This window comes from Eleutherodactylus coqui, chromosome 6 (assembly GCF_035609145.1).
Source record: "Eleutherodactylus coqui strain aEleCoq1 chromosome 6, aEleCoq1.hap1, whole genome shotgun sequence".
NCBI classification, from domain to species: Eukaryota; Metazoa; Chordata; class Amphibia; order Anura; family Eleutherodactylidae; genus Eleutherodactylus; species Eleutherodactylus coqui.
In genome coordinates this window covers 2,917,904-2,939,081 of record NC_089842.1, presented here as the reverse complement: position 1 = coordinate 2,939,081, position 21,178 = coordinate 2,917,904, and the positions used below count along the sequence as shown (strand labels likewise).

The 21,178-nt window shown below is 47.4% G+C and overlaps 1 protein-coding gene across 1 annotated transcript in view; it reads left to right on the top strand.

The window, feature by feature from the left end:
• The window catches only part of TECTA (tectorin alpha), a 132,675-nt gene that overhangs the window by 92,425 nt on the left and 19,072 nt on the right, over positions 1-21,178 (top strand). Inside the window, exons 8-13 of the mRNA XM_066606000.1 lie at positions 709-908; positions 4,920-5,303; positions 10,294-10,580; positions 17,319-17,599; positions 18,330-18,440; positions 18,643-18,845. Of these exons, the coding sequence (XP_066462097.1) occupies positions 709-908; positions 4,920-5,303; positions 10,294-10,580; positions 17,319-17,599; positions 18,330-18,440; positions 18,643-18,845 (1,466 nt within the window). The remainder of the gene's footprint in view (positions 1-708; positions 909-4,919; positions 5,304-10,293; positions 10,581-17,318; positions 17,600-18,329; positions 18,441-18,642; positions 18,846-21,178) is intronic.

The window sequence follows — 21,178 nt, the reverse complement described above, 5'->3', positions numbered from 1 at the left end:
TGAAAGTCACCATATTAAAAGGCCATTTCAAGTCACAAAGACATTGAAGAATTTGGGAGTACAGATTTATAACAACTTTTGACACTTTCAACAGAAGGTTAAATTCCTCAAGAGGATTCATGTGTGATGGGAAGTATAAGACATCTATAGCAGTGATAACACTCTGGCCTGGTGACCCCCCCAACACTAATTCAGGGACCATAAAACCTTCACACCTTTATCAGTGGACTATTTAAGTATGTCTTTCTTTCTCTATCCATCCTGTTGAGGTATTCTTTTAAGTGCTAATTAATCACATCCATGTCTGTGCCTTGTCATATGTGTGTATATATATATATATATATATATATATATATATACACGCCTCTTCGGGTCAATTTCATTCTTCCTGAGGAAGAACACTGAGTAGGTTCTCATATATTTTTGTTGGCAATTAAAAGTATCATATCTACAAAATTACTTGGTTTCTGTTACTGAGAACAATCACATTTTGCTCTACTGGCGACTCCGGATAAATTGTGATGAATATGGCACATTTCAAGACCATCTAGTCTAATAAGTCTGCACTATTACACAGTACTAGTAAATAAGCCCTATTACATCTCCAACTCAATGTAATATTGATGACGCATCCTGAGGAAGCCCCTTTGATTGTCACCGCTGGCTCCTTCTGTTTTCATATCTGTTTTTTGTCTGTCTGACCTGCAGTTGTGACCTGCCCTGCGTACAGCCACTATGAGAGCTGCGTCAGCGTGTGTCAGCCTCGCTGTGCCGCCATACGACTGAAGAGTGACTGTAACCATTACTGTGTAGAGGGCTGCCAGTGCGATCCTGGCTATGTGCTGAATGGAAAAAGCTGCATTCTTCCACATAACTGCGGCTGCTACGCTGATGGCAAATACTACGAGGTAAGAGGCCGTAAAATACTACGAGGTAAGAGGCCGTAAAATACTAGGAGGTAAGAGGCCATAAAATACTAGGAGGTAAGAGGCCATAAAATACTAGGAGGTAAGAGGCCGTAAAATACTAGGAGGTAAGAGGGCGTAAAATACTAGGAGGTAAGAGGCCGTAAAATACTACGAGGTAAGAGGGCGTGAAATACTACGAGGTAAGAGGCCGTAAAATACTACGAGGTAAGAAGCCGTAAAATACTAGGAGGTAAGAAGCCGTAAAATACTACGAGGTAAGAAGCCGTAAAATACTACGAGGTAAGAAGCCGTAAAATACTAGGAGGTAGGAGGCCGTAAAATACTAGGAGGTAAGAGGCCATAAAATACTAGGAGGTAAGAGGCCGTAAAATACTAGGAGGTAAGAGGCCATAAAATACCAGGAGGTAAGAGGCCGTAAAATACTACGAGGTAAGAAGCCGTAAAATACTAGGAGGTAAGAGGGCGTAAAATACTAGGAGGTAAGAGGCCATAAAATACTACGAGGTAAGAGGCCATAAAATACTACGAGGTAAGAAGCCGTAAAATACTAGGAGGTAAGAGGGCGTAAAATACTAGGAGGTAAGAAGCCGTAAAATACTAGGAGGTAAGAGGGCGTAAAATACTGGGAGGTAAGAGGGCGTAAAATACTAGGAGGTAAGAGGCCATAAAATACTAGGAGGTAAGAGGCCGTAAAATACTAGGCGGTAAGAGGCCATAAAATACTAGGAGGTAAGAGGGCGTAAAATACTGGGAGGTAAGAGGGCGTAAAATACTAGGAGGTAAGAGGCCGTAAAATACTAGGAGGTAAGAGGCCGTAAAATACTATGAGGTAAGACGCCGTAAAATACTAGAAGGTAAGAGGGCGTAAAATACTAGGAGGTAAGAGGCCGTAAAATACTAGGAGGTAAGAGGCCATAAAATACTAGGAGGTAAGAGGCCATAAAATACTACGAGATAAGAGACAGTAAAATACTACGAGGCAAGAGGCCGTAAAATACTACGAGGCCGTAAAATACTACGAGGCCATAAAATACTACGAGATAAGAGACAGTAAAATACTACGAGGCAAGAGGCCGTAAAATACTACGAGGCCATAAAATACTACTGGGTAAGAGGCCGTAAAATACTAGGAGGTAAAAGGCCGTAAAATACTACGAGGTAGGAGGCCGTAAAATACTACGAGGTAAGAGGCCATAAAATACTACGAGGTAAGAGGCCATAAAATACTACGAGGTAAGAGGCCATAAAATACTACGAGGTAAAAGGCGGTAAAATACTACGAGGTTAGAGGCCGTAAAATACTAGGAGGTAAGAGGCCGTAAAATACTAGGAGGTAAGAGGCCGTAAAATACTACGAGGTAAGAGGCCGTAAAATACTAGGAGGTGAGAGGCCGTAAAATACTACGAGGTGAGAGGCCGTAAAATACTACGAGATTAGAGGCCGTAAAATACTAGGAGGTAAGAGGCCATAAAATACTAGGAGGTAAGAGGCCATAAAATACTAGGAGGTAAGAGGCCGTAAAGTCAAAACAGCCCGCACACTTCCTCTACTTCAAATTTATGCTCAAGACCTACAACCTCGCCCTCCACCATGCCAAACAAACATACTTCATCTCCCTTGTCTTCTCAGTATCCCCCAACTCCAAACAACTCTTCGACACCTTCCACTCCCTCCTCAGCCCCAAAGAACAGGCCCCCATCACGGATCTCAGTGCTGCAGAGCTAGCCACCTGTTTCAACGAAACCCCCCCCCCCCCCCCCCCCCGAAAACATCCGTAAAGAAATCACCGAACATTACACGGCCCTTGACCCGACTGATGCTGCCAACTACCGATCCATCTCCAACCTTCGCTTCATCTCCAAACTACTAGAATGCTCGGTCTACTCCCACGTCACACGCTTTCTCTCTGACAACTCTCTCCTCAACCCCCTACAGTCCGGCTTCCGCCCCCTACACTCGACTGAAACTGCCCTCACAAAAGTATCAAACGACATGATGATGGCCAAGTCGAGGGGCGACTACTCCCTACTAATCCTTCTCGACCTCTCCGCAATGTTTAACACTGTTGACCATGACCTCCTTCTCACTATGCTCTGCTCTATTGGCCTAAAGGATACTGCTCTCTCCTGGTTCTCCTCCTACCTCTCTGACCACTTTTTCAGCGTCTCCTTTGCTGGCTCTATTTCCTGTCCTCTTACCCCAGCTGTTGGGGCTTCCCAGGGCTCGGTCCTCGGCCCCCCCCCCTCCTTTTTTCCCTTGCTGTTGGGGCTCCCCAGGGTTCGGGCCTTGGCCCCTCTTCTTCTCTATCTACACAGCCCCAATCGGACGAACCATCTGCAAATTTTGTCCTCCAATATCATCTCTATGCTGATGACACCCAGCTATACACCTCTTCCTGTGACATCTCTGCACCTTTCCTTCAAAATATCACCGACTGTCTGTCTGCTGTCTTTAATACTATGTCCTTCCTCAGACTTAGGCCTCCTTCCCACGAGCGTGACGGGGTCCGCCGCGTAATATTACGCAGTGAAGCCCGTCACGGCGCCCGCCAGAGCCCCTATACTTACCTGCGGGAGATAGCGTGAAATCGCTTCCCCGCCCACCACCGCGGCGTCACCGCCCGTCACCGCCCACCACCGCCGCGTCACCGGCCGTGTCACGTGCACGGCCGGCCGTGTCATTTGGCGTCATATGACGCGCGGCGGTGGGCGGGAAAGCGTTTTTTCACGCTATCTCCCGCTGGTTACAGCGGGAGATAGCGTGAACGAACGGCTTCCATTGACTGCAATGGAAGCCGTCAGCGCGTACAGCCCGTCCTCACCCGCAGAAAATAGAGCATGCTGCGGGTGAGGACGGGAGAAATCGCGGTGCGTAATTCCGCGGTGGAATTACGCATCGTGAGCATTGTGCTATTAGGTTCAATAGAACCTAATAGCTGCGGGCAACGCAGCGGATTTTCGCCGCGAATTACGCGGCGGAAATCCGTTCGTGGGAAGGAGGCCTAAACCTCTCAAAAACTGACCTTCCCGTTCTTCCGCCATCAACCAGCCGACTTCCCCCCAACATCTCCATAGCAGTATCTGGCACCACCATAACCCCCAGTCACACTGGACTGTGACCTCTCCCCCCCCCCCCCCCCACCTCATATCCAATCTCTGGCCCGACCATGCCACATGCACCTGAAATATTGCTAAAATCTGGCCATTCCTCAGCACGGACATGCTAAAGACACCCTTTGTCCCCTCATGCACTCGTGACTTGACTACTCCAACTCGCTGCTCATTGGCCTCCCCTGCACCAGACTCCTCCCCCTCAAATCCATACTAAATGCGGCAGCCAGGCTCATCTTCCTGTCCAGTCGCCTTTCATTCACCCCTGCACTATGCCAGAACTAATTTCAAACTAATGACCTACACCCACAAAGCTCTTCATGGTGCCATGCCACCGTACATCGCCTCCATCCTGTCCTTTCATCACCCAGCCCGCACACTCCGATCAGCCAACACACTCAGACTAAACACCCCTGTAATACGAACCTCACACACTCGCCTACAGGAGTTCTCCAGAGCAGCACCCATCCTCTGGAACGCTCTACCCCAAAACATCCGGACAATCCCCGACGCACAGAGCTTCACATGCGCCTTAAAAACGCACCTCTTCAAAGAAACATACCAAACTTCCTAATCTAATCCCCCACCCCCACAACATGCCCCCTGCCGCTCCCTATGGCTCCCCACACTTTCCACTCTGCCTCTCATGTAAATCTCTTGTCCTTGTACCTCCTGTACTTCCCCCACCCTGTTTGTTTCCAAATAATTGGATGCAACATGTAACTGTCGTTTTGTTCGTGTGTGTATGCCCCCACCCCCACCCCGTGTGCTCCATGCTTTGAAAGCGCTGCAGAGTAAGTTGGCGCTATACAAGTAGAGATTACTATCGTTGTCCTGACAGGTACCGGGAGATAATTTGCCTTGTTCCTCTTATTTTAGCCTAAACAACTCTTCTGGAACAGTGACTGTACGAGGCGTTGCCGCTGCTTTGGGAGGAATCTCATCCAGTGTGATCCGCGGCACTGCAAGTCAGATGAGGAATGTGCGCTGCGGAACGGAGTGCGCGGCTGTTTCAGCAAGAAGAGCTCCTACTGCATTGCTGCCGGCGGCGGCGTCTTCAGGACCTTTGACGGGGCTTTTCTCCGCTTTCCAGCAAACTGCGCGTTTGTTCTGTCCACGATCTGCCAGAAGCTCCCTGATATCTCCTTCCAGCTAATTATTAACTTTGATAAATGGTCTTCTCCAAACCTGACGGTCATATCGCCGGTTTACTTCTATATTAACGAAGAGCAAATCCTCATTAACGATCGCAACACTGTCAAGGTAACGAATATGATTGCTCATTTTGTATCGATAGATTGCCATGAATTCTTCCCGTTCTCGCAGGGCGGCGCGATACCGGAGTTGGTTTCTCTACACAAGGCTATTGACGCTAACACTCCCGATTCCTGGGGGTTCACCGGCCAGGAGCTCCGCCTATCCCCAGGATGAACGCCTTCCTGCTGACCTGATGGGCAGGGAATGCTACATAGCCCCATTCACTTGCAAGTCCCCTGATTGCTGGACCCCCACCGATCGTTATGGCATATCCCCGCAGAACCTTAGAAGATGGAAGCAGCAGCCAACCCAATCAATGTCGGAAAGCATTTGATGGGAAGACAAGCAAGACAGCTCATAATAAAGGGGATACTCCAAGATTGCATTCCCAGTTCATATGCCCTTCTAGGACATGTGAACGTCACCGAATGGGGTGCTCAGGACCCCCCTTTACATCCAGGAACAGAGAGCTGCATTCTGGGAGGTGTCCTGCAGCTTGGCACAACCCCTTTAAGGGTTTATATGACATTTTAGAATAAAGAGATTGTTCTATCAGAGAGGACTTCGACCAGACTGCAGCCACCAACACAACCCCAGGTTATTGTGACTGTAGAACGGATTACTCCACATTCATGACCAGACTATGCTTTCATTTATATACAGGACTCAGGCAGGTGTGGCTATAAGGCTGCGGAGTAAGGATGCTTCCAGAAGTAGAAGGGTTAGTCATTTACTTTTGTAACAAAATGCAAACTGACTGAACTAGAGAGAAATGTAAGTCCCATCAGTATCCGGTGTGACGCCCTTCACCTTCAGTGGTTTTTCTAGGAACACTTGCACACAGTTTTTGAAGGCATTCAGCAGGGAGGTTCCAGACATCTTGGAGGACTAAGCCCAGATCTTCTGTGGATGTCGGCTCGCTCCAATCCTTCTATCTCTTCATGGAATCCCAGACAGACTGGATGTGAGATCCGGGCTCTCTGGGACCGCATCAGCACTTCCAGGACTCCTTGTTCTTCCTGATGCTGAAGATGCTTCTTAATGACGTTGCCTGGGTGTTGGGGGTTGTTGTTCATCTGCAGAATACATTTGGAATGAGACGCCTCCTATTTTTGAAAACAATTCTAACTTTGCATCCTTTTTCCACACCTGCCTAAAACTTTTGCACAGTGCTGTCAATCAGGTCCTACCTGTACTCTTACCACTTTGATCCAGTGGAAGCCAAAAAGCTCCAATGTGATGGATGTAAAAAAAATGTTCTTCCCGAGTTCAGGTAGTGCAATCAGAATGAATCTCTGGATCCGCATCCCATCGTCACAAATCCAGGACATACAGTTGCATTCAAAGTTATTTACACCCCCCACCCCCACCCCCACCCCCACCCCCGCCGCCATGCGTCACTGCAGGCAGGAGGTTCTCTCCAGAGTAGGCATCACTCTTCCTTCTCCAGACACACCGCTGATCCAGAGGCCTGAAAAGTTCCAGATCCGAATATTTGAGTGACTTTTCTTGACCTCTTGGGTCAGTAGTGGTGACGTCTTGGAGTTCGGGCATGAAGACCTTCAGCATTTAGTAAACGCCTTACTGTGGAAACAGGAACCTCAGTGCTGCCACCACCAGATCTCGCTGCAGGTCTTTTGCAGTTACTGGAGGGTTTTTGCACACCTGCCTCCTCAGGAATCTGGTGGCAGCTGGTGACAGCGCCCTCTTTCTGCCACGCCCAGGTAGTGCAGCCAGTGTTCCTGTGACTTTGAGTTTAGTAACTGCTTCCAGCTGTATCTCTAGGAACGTTCAGCACCCTTCTATCTTTTGGTATCCTTTTCCTTATTTGTACAAGGCACTGAGGTCTTCTATAAGTTTTTGGAGCCCTCTTGTGACTTTGGGCCCTTTTCACAGAATGATTATATACAGAGGTGTAACTTGAAGCTCCTAAGGCCCCAATGAAGAACTTGTAATGGGGCCCCCCGCTATAATGCTTTATTCATAGTACTGGGCTCCCTATATGAAGAAGAGAGGCCTTGTGGGCCCCCTAAGGCTTCGGGGCCCGAATGTTATACAGCCAAGCGCTCCGTGCCAGGCATGGAGAACAGAGCTGGAGCGCTCTGTTCTTCATACTCAGCCTGCTATCAGGGAGAGGGATACAGCGGAAACAATAGTATCCGCTGTATCCCACTGTGAATCCCTGATGAGGCTGATCGTCAGCACGCTGACAGACAACCATGAGCGACAGCTTAACGAAAACTGCAGGATGTCAGCGCAGCTACACACAGCGATTATCGCTCAAAAGACGGCTTTTGAGCAATAATTGTGTCTAAATGCTAACATACAATCAAACCTCATAGCCAACAAAGGCCTCATCAGTCCAGATAGTTGGTGCGTGTAAACACCAGCACACCTGATGCAACTAATGAAGTCCTTGATTAAGTGCATCAGGTGTCCTTGAGGAAACGCCTGATTTGCAAGTGTCTGCTCTTATGGGGGATTCTATTCAGGGGGTGAAGAATTCGGAGACTGCAGCAGGCAGTAAAAGTGGCATTTTGTGGGGATTTGGGAATCATTGCTTGTCATATTAGTCGTGTTGAGTTATTTAAATTGTCCTTGTTAGTTTTCTTTTTTTGCAAACAGCTGAAAGTTCGTAAATTTGGCAAACAAACCGAATCTGTAATGGAATCGGAATAACTTTGATTGCAACTGTATAACTTGTGATATTATGTTTTTCGAGAAGGGTATCCAGGTCATTGAACAACAAAGCCAACCTCCAAAACCCTTCTGTATTAGCGAATGCATAGTACAGAAATGGTAATGGGCGGGATGATCTGGTGACGGGAACCATCCCTGATGGCATAGACCAAGGTAGATGCCACTTCCCACCACTAAACTAGAGAGCCATTATTTCGGCAGCTCCGCTGGTCCTGCCGGAGCGAGTGAGGGAGAAGAAGAGCCGGGTGTCCTGGAGGAAAGGCTTCTCTGCACTATTAAATGACACAGATGCTAATCACAAGGGATAAGTGTCAGATTATTGAATAGGCAAGAAAAAAAGCGAAAACCCGGGGGCTCTTTTGAAGTCCAAATGCTAAACCCACAGAAGATCCGTCCGAAGGCCGCAGATTGGAGTCCACAGACAGCGGCTGCCAACTCCACAGAATAGAGGGGATAAACACTATACCATCCCATTGTCCGGAGCTGGAAGCCTCTCCTCATCAACCCCTCGGGGCCATTGTTCTCCCGCTCTTCTCACAGGCACTTAGACATTTCATTCTTAAATACATTTTAGTTATTTCTCCAATTGCTTTTTCACAAAGAAGATGCAGAATGTGGGGTAGAGATCCGCAGAACTAGTGACCCGATCTGCGCACACAAGGGCTCTCTATGTCAGACTTCTTTACATGGTGCAGAGACATAAATATCCCTGATATCTGTATGCCAGCCCAGATTGTACAGGGTGAGGCAAAAGTCTGGACACGCCATTTAACTGGTATATTAATGAGAAAATTGACTTCCAACGTGTGAAAGTATCAATTAGGAGGAAGGCTGCATTTTTTGTGGCCATATTGAACTCTGCCGTATTGAATTCGGCTTATGTTTGTCCAATAGTAAGGGGGTCATGTGATATATCAGGCTTGGCTAGATTTTACTCAGAAGCACTCTGTGAAATTTCTTCCTAAGTAAGTAAAGATCAGAGTGCTTTGCATGATGTGTTCGATGTGTCCACCATGCTGCCGGATGCACATGGTTATAGGTTTAATCCATCTTCATGAACACGCTGGAGACCCGCAGGGGACATTTCTTCACCGCACTGTAGGATTCGCCACTCCAGGTGAACCATATTTATGTATTTTATTCTGTATACAAAAGGAACTTTAAATGGCTTCAGAGATCAAAGCCAAAAGGCGATAAGACCGGCGACCTTGGCAGCCATTCCACTAGACCTCTACACCCAATCCAGTGGCCAGACATCAGCGGAGGTGCACCACGCTGCTGTAAGTGACATGGGAATTCACTGAGCAGAGATGGGAATACGATTCCTGGAACATCTGGAGGGACTTCTCAGCGCTAAGTAATCCGTCAATGAAAAAAGGCCCTGGATGTCAGACACAGTTTATCAACTTTGCCCTCACATAACTCCTAAACAAGTAAAGAAAGGGCAAAACTGACACTTCCAGTGTGTTTCTAAGTAAAGTGCAGTCTAGATTGATATATCACATGACCCTCTTCCCATTTGACAAACCTGAGCTGAATTCAAAATGGCTGCCAAAAACATTTCCTCCACCAAAAAAATGCAGCGTCTCTCCCGATTAATACTTGGAAGTCAGTTTTCTCCTAATTACGCCAAACAGGTGTGTCTAGACTATTGCCTCACCTTGTGTTATACAGGATATAGGTCAATGCTGAAACTCTAAGCCCATCATTTAAAGGCACCCTTTGAACCACAGTAACAATATCACTATGCATGTAGGATGTATAGATAATAAACCTGGTGGCCTCCATTTCAATCACGCAGCCACGTCAAATGCCATTCTCCTTACTGCACCCCCACAGTGAGGGAGAGACTGCATAGAACTCCATTCACTTCCAGTGGGACTCCGGAGACACCCGAGCGGCACTCACTGAAATGAATGGAGCGCTGACTGTCTCCTGCTGACGTCACTGCGGGAGAAGAAGCGACCCCTGCAGTAACAGGCAGAACCGGCCATGGGACTCCTGTTCTTGAGATCGGCCATGCTGAGACCCCGACCAAGTTATGGATACCCCGTGGACGGGGGAGAACTTGCAATCTTGGTACAACCCTTTAATATTTTGCTTCTATACTGAGATATGATCATTGGAGGCCACAAGCCCAAAGCCCATGTTCAACCGATGCCGGGCCCTGATGACAACACTTCCGGTTCTTGTTGGGTGTGCCGTTGTCACGATGACCAGAATGCCCATGGTCCCATCTATATAATGATGAGTGTTATCAGTGTGTCACTCATCTAATAGTCCGCTGTCATTGCAGGTGAATGGCACCCAGGTGACCGTCCCTTTTGTTACTGGACTGTCGACCAAGATCTACAGCATGGAGGGCTTCCTGGTGATTGACACGAGCCCCGACATCCAGATCCACTACAACGGGTTCAACATCATCAAGATTTCCATCAGCGAGAGACTTCAGAACAAAGTCTGCGGCTTATGTGGCAACTTCAATGGGGATCTGACCGATGACTATGTCACTTTAAGAGGGAAGCCTGTAGTCAGCAGCGTCGTGCTGGCGCAAAGCTGGAAGACAAACGGCATGCAAAAAAGGTTCCTGTCTTCTTTTTCATGTGCATGTTCTATGTGGCAGAGCTGCGTGTGCTGCGCCTAGCAGAAGGGGATTGGATACTGCCGAACTTCAGGCTGCGCTTGGCCTCGCATTACAGACGGAAGTTAGTTAAAGACTGGGAAAATGGCCGAGAATTAAAGAGGTTGTCCAGCTTTAAACTATTAACGCCCTCTCCCCAGGATAGGCCATCCATAGTAGGTCAGCAGGGGTATGTTGCTGGGGGACCCTGCCAATGAGTTGTTCGCCGGGCCAGTGCCATTGTGCACAGAGCTGATGTGTACAGGAAACAGACAGCTCCTTTCCCACAGTGGCCAGGCATGGTATTGCATGCAAAGTTCTCCTTGAAGTGAATGGCCCGTAATACCAAGCCTGGCCACTGCGTGGGGACGGTGCTGTCTGCTTCCTGTACACAAGTGCAGCGGCTCGGCAAACAACTAATCAGTAGGTCTTAGGTTTAGAATTCCCTCAGTAGTAAGTGACCCCTATATTGGCCCCAATTGTAATAGTGACCCCACAGTGGCCTCAGTAGTAATAGTGACCCCCACAGTGGCCCCAGTAGTAATAGTGTCCCCCACAGTGGCATCAGTAGTAATAGCGTCCACCACAGTGGCCTCAATAGTAATATGTCTAATATATCGGCCCCAGTAGTAATAGTGACCCCCCACAGTGGCCTCAGTAGTAACAGTGTCCCCTATATTGCCCCGGTAGTAAGAGTGACCCCACAGTGGCCCCAGTAGTAATAGTGTCCCTGACAGTGGCCTTAGTATTAATAGTGACCCCACAGTGACCTTAGTAGTTATAGTGACCCCACAGTGGCCTTAGGAGTAACAGTGTCCCCCACACTTGCCCCAATAGTAATAGTGTCTCCCACAGTGGCCTCAATAATAATATGTCCAATATGTTGGCCTCAGTAGTAATAGTGACCCCTATATTGGCCCCAATTGTCATAGTGACCCCACAGTGGCCCCAGTAGTAATAGTGACCGCCGCAATTTCCTCAGTAGTAATAATATCCCCTATATCAGCCCCAGTAGTAATAGTGTCCCCCACAGTAGCCTCAGTAGTAACAGATACCCCCACAGTGGCCTCAGTAGTAATAGAAACCCCTGAAACCCATATACATGCCTGCTTCTTGTAGTCTAAGTGCTGCTGCTTTTCCTCTCTGCGCTGCTGTGGGGGAAAGTGTGCGTGTAACCAAGGAGGAGAGGTCAGGGGAGGAGTATGCTGGATGCACACACTGCTGTCAGTATGTAACCAAGGAGTAGAGGTCAGGGGAGGAGTATGCTGGATGCACACACTGCTGTCAGTATGTAACCAAGGAGGAGAGGTCAGGGGAGGAGTATGCTGGATGCACAAACTGCTGTCAGTATGTAACCAAGGTTGAGAGGTCAGGGGAGGAGTATGGTGGATGCACAAACTGCTGTCAGTATGTAACCAAGAAGGAGGGGTCAGGGGAGGAGTATGCTGGATGCACAGACTGCTGTCAGTATGTAACCAAGGAGGAGGGGTCAGGGGAGGAGTATACTGGATGCACAAACTGCTGTCAGTGTGTAACCAAGGAGGAGAGGTCAGGGGAGGAGTATGCTGGATGCACACACTGCTGTCAGTATGTGCACCCGCTGAGTGACTACCAACCGCAGCATCCTGCCTGGTTATTACTTTCGCAGTGACCAGCCGTCAGTGTGCTGCCCACAGAGAGGGAGATGCCCTTAAGGAGACTAGATCACCAAATGTTTTCTGTATTAATTAAACATTTTGCAATTTTCTAAATGTTTTTTATTTTCTGAGTGCAGAATCTTTTTATCCTGTTGCCTCTACATGACTGAGGGTGGCCAAATGTTAGACCATTTAGAAGATCTGCGTTACAGCAGCTTCATAGATCATTCACACAATAGACAGCAGGAGACCCATTAACTTGTATTTGAGACTGTTCTAGACATGTTCTGTGGCCTGTGCAGAGGTCATTATGCAGGGAGGGGAGGAGGGGAGCTGTGATATCACCTATTGTGAATGGTGGCTCCTGTGTTATCTATATATATAGGTGTCTCCTCTCGGTGTAATCCTGCCTGTACAGGGAGGGGAGGAGGTGAGCTGTGACTATTGTGAATGACAGGTCCTGTGTTATCTATATATAGGTGTTTCCTCTCGGTGTAATCCTGCCTGTGATGATAATTAGATGACAGCTGAGAGGTTTCCTCTACAGAACAGGAAGTGTCAGACTATATTAGTTTTAGTGGTTAGTGTGCATGGAGGGGAGGAGGTAAGCTGTGACTATTGTGAATGATGTATCCTGTGTTATCTATATATAGGTCTCACCTCTCAGTGTAATGCTGCCTGTACAGGGAGAGGAGGAGGTGAGCTGTGACGATTGTGAATGGTGGGTCCTGTGTTATCTATATATAGGCGTCTCCTCTCAGTGTAATCCTGTCTGTACAGGGAGGGGAGGAGGGGAGCTGTGACTATTGTGAATGGTGTCTCCTCTCAGTGTAATCCTGCTTGTACAGGGAGGGGAGGAGGGGAGCTGTGACTATTGAGAATGGTGGACCCTGTGTTATCTATATATCGGTGTCTCCTGTCAATGTAATCCTGTCTGTGATGATAATAAGATGACGGCTGAGAGGTTTTCTCTACACGACAAGAAGTGTCAGATCAATTTTAGGCTTTGTGGTCAGTGTGCAGGGAGGGGAGGAGGTAAGCTGTAATATCACCTATTTTTTTTTTTTTTTTGAAGGATTAAAAAAAATATATAGAGAGAGAGAGAGAGAGAAATTGTTACCTAAAATTAAAAAAAATACCAATATGTGATCGATATAATGGGTTATTTTCTGATGACACATTGCCCTTAATAGTTTAATGCTGGACAACCTCTGTAGATCCAACTCCAGTAACATCCTCGGACCTGAAGCGGGAGTTCTATTAGTTGGTGCCCTCTTTCTCCCCATTCCGCTTATTCCTGGGACCTGTCTTCATTCTTCCGCGATGGCAGTGGTGATTCTTAGACTAGACCCCTGCAGGTCGCTCTGCAGTCTGTCATATTACACACCGGTCTGCCTGAGCAGATAAGCAGCGTGCCGCATCTCATCGCTGATGCCCAGCGCACACCCAGTAGCGCCCATCTAGAAGATGAGCTCCACGAACAAGCAGATTAGTGGCAGAACGGGAGCGAGAGGGAAGCAGATTATATGATTTCCCCTCCAGTCTCTGGACGATCATAAAGTTGCTTTAAACCCCTCAAAAGTTACAAGAAATTGAGAAAAACTCCCCCAAAATGTCACTTTTGTATTGTAGATTTTGAATTTGTCTCATGTAAATATATTTGGCGCAGAACTCAGTTGCCTTAAGTGCATCTTTAACCCCTTAATGACATAACAAACTAATAATAATCTTTATTTGTATAGCGCCAACGTATTCCGCAGCGCTTACAGAAAAAGGGGGATACAAAAGACCAACACAAAAGTACAAAGAAACAAAAACCGCAGTTCCATGTAGTGATCAGCTGATAGGGACCGTAGGTACAGAAGGTAAAGGGGCTGGAGATGTGCATAGTATGGGGGGCTGGAGATGTGCACGGTATGGAGCAGTAGAGATGTGCATAGTATGGGGGGCTGGAGATGTGCACGGTATGGAGCAGTAGAGATGTGCATAGTATGGGGGGCTGGAGATGTGCACGGTATGGAGCAGTAGAGATGTGCATGGTATGGAGGTGTGGAGATGTGCATGGTATGGAGGTGTGGAGATGTGCATAGTATGGGGGACTGGAGATGTGCATAGTATGGGGGACTGGAGATGTGCACGGTATGGCGAGGTGGAGAGTGAGGAATGCTATACACATAGGCAATGGTAAGGCCGTATAGTGGCTGAATCGGTGTGACAGCAGGGGGCGGTTGATGGCAGCTGGTAGGGATTGCAGTCAGTAGGTCAGGGAGCATGTTATGAGGTGTAGTGCAGAGGGGTTGGGTTTAGGGCATGTGGTATGCCTTCAGAAGAGGGGCGTTTTTAGAGCACGGCTAAAGTTTTGTGCATTGAGGATTGCCTGGATAGTTTTGAGTAGTGCAATCCAGAGGACTGGTGCTGCTCTAGAGAAGTCTTGGAGGTGGGAATGAGAGGTTCGAATTAAAGGGGCACTTAGTCTGATTTCACTAGCGGAGCAGAGGGCACGTGCTGAGTGGTGGATTGAGATGAGGGCTTTATGGATATGGATGAGGGATACAATATAGTGGGGGGCAGTGCTGTGGACAAGGGATACAATGTAGGGCAGTGCTGTGGATGAGGGATACAATATAGGGGGGCGCTGTGCTGTGGATGAGGGATACAATATAGGGGGGCGCTGCGCTGTGGATGAGGGATACAATATAGGGGGCGCTGCGCTGTGGATGAGGGATACAATATAGGGGGTGCTGCGCTGTGGAGGGCTTTGTGGATGAAGGTGGCGAGTTTAAATTGAATTCTGTATTTAACGGGCAGCCAGTGCAGTGACCGGCACAGGGCAGAGGCGTCCGAGTAGCGGCTGGACAGGAAGATGAGCCTGGCTGCCGCATTCAGGATGGATTGGAGGGGGTAGAGTCTGGTGCAGGGGAGGCCGATCAGCAACGAGTTGTAATAATCGAGGCGGGAGTGGATGAGGGCGACAGGGAGCATTTTTAGTGCGTCCGCAGTGAGAAAAGATTCTTGCGATGTTCTTGAGGTGCAGCTGACATGTTCGGGCCAGAGATTGGACACAGGGGGTAAATGACAGATCTGGGTCAGATATAACCCCAAGGCAGCGGGTGTGCTGGGAGTTATGGTGCCACACACTGAGATGGAGATGTCAGGATGAGGGCGGTTAGTGGAGGGCGGAAATACAAGCAGGTCAGTTATAGACCTATATAGAAGTGGGGCTGCAGAAGTTAAGTGTAGAATGAGCTTTGTTCCTCCAGAACTGTAATGTCCTTTTCCTGCAGAAGGAGCAGAGCTCGTCCTGAACTGCAGGGGTTAATGGAACCAGTGGGTGTTATTTAGGCCACTGTCTAGTAGAGTCACTTTACATCAATGTGTATAATTACACCTATGGCTCACTATAATGGGGCATTAGTGGATGGTACAGGGCACCCTCTAAACTATGATCCCCCTTTAGGAACACAATGCCTGGCACATTAGGCTCTGCCCAAAAGGGAGACTACAATTTAAAGGGCCACTCCGGTGATTTTTTTTTAAAATTATTGTTGTAGCGATTCCCCCAATATATATAAATCGGCTAGTGTTACCTTGGATAGTTCCTCCTTTCTATGAAACTTCCAGCCTCTTTCTCCTCAGATGGTCATGTGATGTCAGTTCTGACCAGTTCAAAGGAAGATAGGGTGTTCGGTTGACTTGAAAAAAGTAACTTACTTTATTTAATTATTAGTGCCATAAAGTACAGGGGTCACTGAGTTCAGGTCGTCTTGAGTTTATGCTGTCTGAAACTAATTAATTTCTCAGTCTTCATTATGCTGTTGTGTGAATTCTACTACAGAAACTGCGTAGAGGGCGAAACAGATACTCCTGTCACACAGTTATACTAGAGGAGATCACAGCTCATCCTCCTGACTATATACCTATGGGCTGTAGCTTATTTAGATGACTATAGAAGGTAATGATAAACTGTCCCCCCAGTGGGCCAAAATGGTACAGCCTCCAGCTATCTATGGATTGATTTGAAAGTAAAAGATAAAAAAAAATCTCAGTCTCAAGATGGTGCCTTATGAGCATCAGACAGGGGGCTGCACTGTAGGAGAGTGGTTACAGTATACAAAAGTGTGACAGATTATCAGGTGAGGGGGGCAGGGATGGAAAATGTGTTTTTTTTTACCACAGGGACATTTTAAAGGTTTTTTATTTTAATTTAATAAAAACTTACAGCAGGCAATGGTATAAAATAATATAAACGTATATACTCACTTTTCCGATAGTTTGCCACATTCAGCGCCATTGATGTGGTACGCATAAGTCCGATCCCAGAAGTAGCTGCAGCGGTCACTTGCACTTCAGTGCTCACATGACCAGTCAGCCAATCACTGGCCTCAGCGGGCATCTGTGCATAGACTGATTGGCTGAGCGGTTGATGAACAGCATGAGACATCGGCAGTCACTGGAGCACCGGAGCAGATGGGGAACGTATGCTCATAAAAAGAAAGTGGGGCTTTTGTCTCCAAATGGGTGTCCTCTTCTCAAACGCACAACACAGCAAGACCCTAAATATATTGTAAATTCGCAGTGCCGTATATATATATATACATACATACATACATACACACACACACACACACACACACACACACACACACACACACACACACACGCAGAAATATTCCCCAGATCCATGAGGCAGATCCAAACTTGCTTGTGTCCGAGGACTTAGATGATGATTATTTGCAAGGCCCATTAAAGGTTTGAATGTTGATTTATAGGGTAACTACTGTCCAGTAGGTGGCACTAGAGAAACAGCTTTCTTCTTCTAGGGGATAGTAAATTTGCATACCCCTTTCCCAGGGTGCATTGCCTGACCCATAAAAGTCACTACTGTAGCCCTGGTGGTCTCCACAAGCAGAAACAGTACCTTGAGATAGTCGTCATATAACTCGTATTAATCTTTCTATACATTATATTCTGATCGGATATAAGGGAAGTAGAATCAATCCTAAATCCGGCATGAAGCCCCTCACAGCAGTAAGCGCTCCTTAATGGAGGAACCTTGTTTTTCAGCTGCAACGAGCTGCAGTACTCTCAGTACGCCTCGACTTGTGACAACGTGCAGATCCAGAAGCTGCAGAGTGATGGCTACTGCCTCAAGCTGACGGACATGAAGGGCTTCTTCCAGCCCTGCTACGGCCTGCTGGACCCCGTACCGTTTTATGAGTCTTGTTTCCTGGACGGCTGCTACAATAATAAGAAGATTCAGTTGTGCGGCTCGTTGGCCGCCTACGGAGAAGCCTGCCGCTCATTTGGAATTCTCAGCACAGAGTGGATCGAGAAGGAGAATTGCTGTAAGTCTGAGAAATATTGCGCATTTCGGGTTTTTATGGTAATTAGAAAGGTTTCCGGCGCTCGATAGTCATCAGAGCAAAAAGTGAAAGGATCTCATTATGGCCAAATAAATTGTGATCAATCGCATAAAAGTGGAGGTTTTACTGATTACGTGACAATCTACATAGTAGAGTTACAGAACGCACACATGGCAGCTGATTGGCTGTAGAGAGACCACAATGAGTGAGTGAGTTCCACAGCCTCAGGTCTGTGGTGTTATGTGAGCGCGGCTCCGGACCATCCTAGTGAGTGGGCCTGAGCTGCTGTACTGTGCCTGTGCAGCGTCCGAGGAGCGGGCCCACAGCCAAGGAGATAGCAGAATAGATTGAGGCCTTGTCACGGGGCTGTACCATCTCCTCCCCTGCGAGTAGCATGGGACCCGACCAAGTTACTGCTGGGGGAGTATTCCGCGGTTTACCCTACACACCTTTGTCACTCGTGACGCTAGTGTTCCGTCCTCTGCGGTGAATCCAGATGTTGGATAGTCCACACTAAGGGGGACCTGTTGCAATGATGCAATTGGTTTAAGTCATACTCAGTGCTTGCAGTTCGCTGCTGGATCTTTTGTGTTTGTGGGGCTCCGCAGATCGTTGCAGAATAATTAGCAGCTCGTGGTGAATCTTGTCTTATAAGAGCTGCATCCACTTCTGTACTAGTCTAACATTGTCCCGTCCGTGTTCTCATTTATAGCAGGAGTGATTGAAGACCCCTGTGTAGGTGCCGACTGCCCCAACCGAAGCTGCGAGGTGGACAATGGAGGAGAGCTTTGTGGTTGCATGGACCCGCCGGTCTACGGAAACGGTACAAGCATTTAACCATTTGATTAACTTTCTTTTTTCTTGCTTTGGCATAGTACACTGCAGTACCGTTCTAGGCTGCTGCAGAGGGTACCGAGCTAATTGACAAAAATCACGACCCTTTAAACCACGAGTAAGATTGCTGGGCCCTGAATAACCCTTTAAATGTCGCTGCTTGATGTTCGGTTTTCCATGTGTTTTTGCAGACACACATGACATCATCGATGCTGAGGTCACCTGTAAAGCCGCTCAGATGGAAGTGTCCATATCAAAATGCAAGCTGTTTCAGCTCGGCTTCGAGAGGGAAGGCGTGCGGATCAATGACAGACATTGCCCCGGCATCGAGGGAGAGGACTTCATATCTTTCCAAATAAATAACACAAAGGGCAACTGCGGGAATATTGTGCAGGTGCGGGATAGTGGAATAGTGGCTCCCTACATGGAATAGCGGCTCCCTACATGGGATAGTGGCTCCCTACATGGGATAGTGGCTCCCTACATGGAATAATCGCTCTCTGCATGGAATAGTCACTCCCTACATGGAATAGTGGCTCTCTACATGTAATTGTCACTCCCTACATGGAATTGTCACTCGCTACATGGAATTGTCACTCGCTACATGGAATTGTCACTCCCTACATGGAATATTGGCTCCCTACATAGAATAGTGGCTCCCTACATGGAATAGCGGCTTCCTACATGGAATAATGTCTTCCTACATGGAATAGTGGCTCTCTACATAAAATAGTGGCACCCTACATGGAACAGTGGCTCCCTTCATGGAATTGTCACTCCCTACATAGAATAGTCACTGCCTACATGGAATAGTGGCTCCCTACATAGAATAGGCACTCCGTACATAGAATAGTGGCTCTCTACATGGAATAGTGACTCCCTACATAGAATTGTCACTCCCTACATGGAATTGCTGCTCTCTACATAGAATAGTGGCTCCCTTCATGGAATTGTCACTTCCTACATGTAATTGTCACTCCCTACATGGAATATTGGCTCCCTCCATAGAATATTGGCTCCCTCCATAGAATAGTGGCTCCCTACATAGAATAGTGGCTCTCTACATGGAATAGTGACTCCCTATATGGAATTGTCACTCCCTACATGGAATTGCTGCTCTCTACATAGAATAGTGGCTCCTTACATGGAATTGTCACTTCCTACATGTAATTGTCACTCCATACATGGAATATTGGCTCCCTACATAGAATAGTGGCTCCCTACATGGAATAATGTCTCCCTACATAGGATAGTGGCTCCCTACATGGAGTTGTCACTCCCTACATGGAATAGTGGCTCCCTACATGGAATGCTGGCTCCCTACAGGGAATTGTCACTCTCTACATAGAATAGTCGCTCCCTACATCGAATAGTGGTTCTCTACGTAGAATAGTGGCTCCCAACATGGGATAGTGGCTCCCTACATAGTATAGTGGCTCCCTACATGGAGTTGTCACTCCCTACATGGAATAGTGGCTCCCTACAGGGAATTGTCACTCTCTACATAGAATAGTCGCTCCCTACATGGAATAGTGGCTCCCTACATGGAATAGTGGCTCTCTACGTAGAATAGCGGCTCCCTACATGGGATAGTGGCTCCCTACATAGTATAGTGGCTCCCTACATGGAATAGTGAGTCCATACATGGATTAGTGGCTCCCTAAATGGAACAGTGGCTCCCTTCATGAATTGCCACTCCCTACATAGAATAGTCGCTTCCTACATGGAATAGTGGCTCCCTACATAGAATAGTGGCTCCCTACATAGAATAGGCACTCCGTACATAGAATAGTGGCTCTCTACATGGAATAGTGACTACCTACATGGAATATTGGCTCCCTCCATAGAATAGTGGCTCCCTACATGGAATAGTGGCTCCCTACATGGAATAGCGGCTTCCTACATGGAATAATGTCTCCCTACATGGGATAGTGGCTTATTACATGGAGTTGTCACTCCCTACATGGAATAGTGGCTCTCTATATAAAATAGTGGCACTCTACATGGAACAGTGGCTCCCTTCATGGAATTGTCACTCCCTACATAGAATAGTGGCTCCCTACATGGAATAGTGGCTCCCTACATAGAATAGGCACTCCGTACATAGAATAGTGGCTCTCTACATGGAATAGTGACTCCCTACATGGAATTGCTGCTCTCTACATAGAATAGTGGCTCCTTACATGGAATTGTCACTTCCTACATGGAATTGTCACTCCCTACATGGAATATTGGCTCCCTACATAGAATAGTGGCTCCCTACATGGAATAGCGGCTTCCTACATGGAATAATGTCTTCCTACATGGAATATTGGCTCCCTACATAGAATAGTGGCTCCCTACATGGAATAGTGGCTCCCTACATGGAATAATGTCTCCCTACATAGGATAGTGGCTCCCTACATGGAGTTGTCACTCCCTACATGGAATAGTGGCTCCCTACATGGAATAGTGTCTCCCTACAGGGAATTGTCACTCTCTACATAGAATAGTCGCTCCCTACGTAGAATAGTGGCTCTCTACATAGAATAGTGGCTCCCTACATGGGATAGTGGCTCCCTACAGGGAATTGTCACTCTCTACATAGAATAGTCGCTCCCTACATGGAATATTGGCTCCCTACATGGAATAGTGGCTCCCTACATGGAATGGTGGCTCCCTACAGGGAATTGTCACTCTCTACATAGAATAGTCGCTCCCTACATGGAATAGTGGCTCTCTACATAA